Below are 4,580 nucleotides of genomic sequence, written 5' to 3' on the forward strand. Positions count from 1 at the left end.
GCAGCTTGTGGCCGAGTGTCACGCTGCGGGCGCAGGCTCGGCCGGTATTGCTGCTATGCGCGGAAATATGAGCGAGTAATTTTATAAGTAACAAAGGATCAGGGATGGAATGAGGCCCCTGTTATCCAATGTCATTTAGAAGCCTTGGATCAGCAGCTTCTTGAGGCTAAAAGTGAATTCAAGAAGCCCTGCCTTTCCCTTTTCCCAGGGGTGTCAGCTAAATTTAGAAATAACCTCTATGTGTTTGCACAAATCATGTACCATTTGCTGTTTGTGTAAAAACCGATTAGCCAGACACAACTGTGAAACAACTTGTTACTTTTATAGCTGCAACACACAAACAAATTTAGATCCGTTTATTTTTCCTTGTAAAAAGAGATTAGAAGGGACCCGCCCGGAGACTGTGTGGTCCATAATCTCTTCTCCGTGGAGGTAACTGTTGCTTCTCTCGGTGGCGGTTGATTATCAAGTTCTTGTTTATCAAGTTAAACGATCTCACCCCCCGGCAGCTTGTTTTATTTTAGGACTCTGATCCAGAAGGAATGTTTACTCAGGACACAATAATGTTTACTGTTTACCAGGAAGACCGATTCGGTTTTTGCGAGGAAGGGTCTTTTAAAGCGACTCCCTAGCCCACGCCGACAGCAGGGAAATAAGGCTCGGACCAGCAGCCGGGAGGCATCTCCGCAACCAGGGAGGCGAGGTGGACGCCAGCGCCAGAGACTGGAGGTGTTTTGCAAACGGCACGCGCATAGGGCCGAGCTGACAGTACTGCTACCCGCTCCAGTTTTAAAAAGCGATTTCGCATACGTAATTGTAACAGCTAAATTAATTACGAAATAATTAGAATTGATGCCATTTGAGGATATGTTATTGGTGATGGGAACCGGCTTCCCGCGTCTAGATGTTTCATTTCTACCTTAATACTTAAGGTTGCAACAGCTGAAATGCACATTAAAAATAATCCGCAAGGACATATCCCCATTCCTGCTCTGTGATCTCGCATTTCACACTAAACTAGCCTAAGGTATTTTTAAAAAGGTTAAAAAACGGGGTGATGTGCATCTGTTTTTCAAAGGATATTAAGGCCACTATTTCTTGGCCTTCGGAAAGCTGCGGGTTGGAGGAGGCTTCTACAGGAATCCTTCAGAAATCCAAATTATGTTGTGGACTACTACCATAGAAAACAGGTATCTTATTTGAAAATATTATGAAAGAATAAAACAACTATGTATCATCTATCAGGTTAATATAGGTAATACAACTCCACTGCAAAATTTAAAATGCCAGACATATATTTAAAAAGTTAATTGGGTTTATTACCACTTCCACTTAGGGGATGAAAATAAACAGTTTGAAAAATCAAGGCTTTAAATGCTAAAATGAGGGAGATGTCTGTAATTAACATTCTTTTGAAAGGATAATTGAAACGACTAAGAACTCTCATTTGGGAAGTTTACATTGTGAAAGATAAAGTCTTGTATTTAAAAAATATTAAAATTGTGCTGATGTTTAGAATTAGGTTGGTTTTTTTAATGGCAGCTTACTTTATCTTCAGAAATACCTAGTCACTTAGATTTAATGAATTGATAGGAAGGAGATCACCACCAACATCCCGATTTTATATGAAAACTAAAGGAAAATATTAATACAATTTAAATTAGGTATATTTTCTCCAATTAAAATTTCTTACACTCAAATTATGAATTAGCAAAGTTTGAAAAGGTCATTCCTTGAAACTCCTCTAATATCTGGGAAAAATAAAATGCAAATACTATTTTAAAATCTTGTCATCTATCTCAGACACCTAAATAAAACACTAGGCTGAGCCTTTAAAAATTTTATTTACAAAGTTGTGTACAACACGATGGAATAACATTTAGGATACCATATATATTCATTCATATATAAACAGACTTTTATAATAGAATGACACTTTTCGCCTTGTGAAAATTTTTTAGTATTTAAAATCTCCCAACATCTCTATACATTTTTTTCTCACATAAAACTGCGGAGAGTGAACCTTCAGAAAAAATGAAAGTTCAGAGCTCTAAATCTACTGAATTTGTTTTTTTCTTAAAAAAATAAAAACCCCAAAAGGAAAGTCAATAATTTTTATACAAATATATACAAAGAATTTCCCTCCCATCCCCAAGGTACTGAGAGCTGGCGCCGTCGGGGTACGTTTTCGGAAATTCGGTTTTCGGTTTTACCTGTACGGAAAGCTATTCCCCGCGGGTGCGCGGTGAGAGTTTGCTCCGCCAGACTAGGTGTGCAGGACCGGTGGAGGCCGCCGAAGGTCGGTGTCGACGGGTTGGAGGGAGGAAATGGAAGAGAGGCAAAGTCCAGGATTGGGCAGGGGGGCCAGGAGCGGGGCGGGGCGCGCAGCTTGCAAATGCAGCCGACGCTCGAGGCCGCCGCCGGGCTCTGCATCCCGGCCACCAGCACGTCCCTATTGAGCGGGCCACTTGGCCTGCGCTGCGGCGGCGGCAGCGGCGGCGGCCGAGGCTGCAGGCTGCAGAAACTGTCCAGAGAGCGGCACACTCAGGATGGGCGCGATGGTCGCCGTCGTTCGACTCAGCGAGAGAGGCTGGTGCGTGGCTATGAGCGCTGCCGACTGCACGGTCCCGGGCGGCCGCAGGAAGGACTGTGCCGCCCCGCCGCCCCCGCTACCCCCGGTGCCCCCAGTTACCCCGGCGCCCCCAGCGCCCGCCGCCGAGCCCCCGGGAGCCGCGGGGCCCCCACCGATGATGTTCTCGATGCTGAACGACGGTCGCGCACTCGGTTCGGACTTAATGAGCGACGCCGTGGTGCCCGCGGCGCCCGCCGTGCCCGCGGCGGCCGCGGCGGCGCCTAAGCTGTTGAGCTGCAGCTGCAGGCCCGGGCCGAGCTGCGAGCCGAAGGCGGCCGCTTTGCGGCCCAACTCGCCCGAGGGCAGCAGCGGCACGGCGGGCGGCAGCACGGGTGCCACCGGCGGCAGAGCGTACGGGTACTGGAGCGCCGCGGCCGCCGCCGCGGCTGCCGCGGCAGCAGGATGCGAGTAGGCGCCGGCCGCGGCTGCAGGGTGCAGGCCGTAGGGGCGGCCGTAGGGCCCCGCGGCGCCGGCCGCTGCCGCCAGGCTGTAGGCGCCGAAGCTCTGCATCATGAGCGCCGTCTGCTCACGCAGGTGCTCCTGCTGGTGGCGCTTGAAGCGTTTCCGGCGCCGCAGGAAGCTGCCGTTGTCGAACATGTCCTCGGACTGCGGGTCCAGGGTCCAGTAGTTGCCCTTGCCCGGGTTGCCCGGTTCACGGGGGATCTTGACGAAGCAGTCGTTGAGCGAGAGATTGTGGCGGATGCTGTTCTGCCAGGCGGGGAACTTCTCCCGGTAGTAGGGGAAGCGGTTGCTGATGAACTCGCAGATGCCACTCAGGGTCAGCTTCTTCTGCGGGCTCTGCAGGATAGCCATAGTGATGAGCGCGATGTACGAGTAGGGCGGCTTCACCAGGCTGTTCTTAGGCTTGTTCGGAGCCAGGCCTCCCGCCGCACCGCTGCCCGAGCCAGGCCCGCCACCGCTCCCGCCGCTCTCCTCGCCGCCAACGCCGCCCTTGCAGCCGTCGGCCTCGGACGCGCCCGCCTCGACCCCTGGCCCGGCCCCGGCTCCAGCGGCCTCCTTGGGCAGTGCCAGGGGCTGCTGGTGCGGCGGCTGAGGCTGCCCATGGTGGGGGGCCGCCAGCGTCACCTCGTCCGCCTCGTCCAGGCGCAGCTCGGGCGGCCCCGCGGGGCTATCGCAGCCCGCGTCGCTGTCCTTCTCCTCCAGTCCGTCATCGCCCTCGCCCACCACATCGATGTCCACGTCCTCGGCCGTCAGCACCGTCTGGCCGGACATGTCGCTGGCGCTGCCGCCGCCGGAGAGGGTCATCCCTCCTCGGGGTTGGTGGCGGCGGCGGGGAAGGAGCGGTGCGCGATGGGCGTCTTCAGGGGCTGCCGCCAACCTCAGGAAAGGGGCTTTGGGCGCCCCCGAAAGATGGGGGATTGGGAGAGGGGAGGGGGCCGTAGGTGGTTCGGGGCCCTCCGGGCTTGGCTCACACTCGGCGGCCCAGCATCGCGCGGAGCGGGCTCTGCCGTCCGCCCCCGGTGGCAGCGCTCCGCAAACTCCAGCTGTCTCTGGCGCTCGGTACTAGGCGCTCGCTGCCGCTGCCGGCCCCGGCGGCTTCTCCACGCCGCGCCCCCTCACTTCGGCCGCCTTCCTCGGCCTCTGGCCCGGGCGTGGGGAGCAGGAGCAGTGCTGGCGGGCGCGGGACGCCGGGCGCCGAGCAGCTCGGGAGGGCGCGGGCAGGGGCAACGGGGGGAGGGGGTGTCAGGGACGCTGAAGCCCCCGTAGTCGAAAGTCGCGTTTTAAGGACTGGCCTGATAGATTACTTTCTACTTAAAGATCCAGCGGGAGGCGGGGCCACGTGACCGTGCGTGACGTCAGGGCCGCCGCTTAGCCGGCCAAACTCAAGTTGGTTGAGAGAATTGTCAACAAAGGGACGAGGGACGCGCAACTCTGCGCTGCACCGTGCGCCAGCATCCCGCGGGTCCAGAGGGCGCCCCGGTCCGCC

General features: G+C 55.1%; 1 protein-coding gene across 1 annotated transcript; it reads right to left on the reverse strand.

The window, feature by feature from the left end:
* Positions 1–2,148: 2,148 nt before the first annotated feature.
* On the reverse strand, positions 2,149–4,224 carry FOXD3 (forkhead box D3). The gene has a single exon (XM_059045190.2). It carries the CDS (start codon positions 3,896–3,898, stop codon positions 2,453–2,455), a length of 1,446 nt encoding a protein of 481 aa, XP_058901173.1. The 5' UTR covers positions 3,899–4,224; the 3' UTR covers positions 2,149–2,452.
* Between the last annotated feature and the right edge of the window lie 356 nt (positions 4,225–4,580).

Source organism: Kogia breviceps, chromosome 1, assembly GCF_026419965.1.
Source record: "Kogia breviceps isolate mKogBre1 chromosome 1, mKogBre1 haplotype 1, whole genome shotgun sequence".
In the NCBI taxonomy this organism is placed as follows: domain Eukaryota; kingdom Metazoa; phylum Chordata; class Mammalia; order Artiodactyla; family Physeteridae; genus Kogia; species Kogia breviceps.

Coding starts and splice junctions, on each gene's coding strand:
- FOXD3 (XM_059045190.2), bottom strand. CDS start 3,898: ATGACCCTCTCCGGCGGCGGCAGCGCCAGCGACATGTCCGGCCAGACG.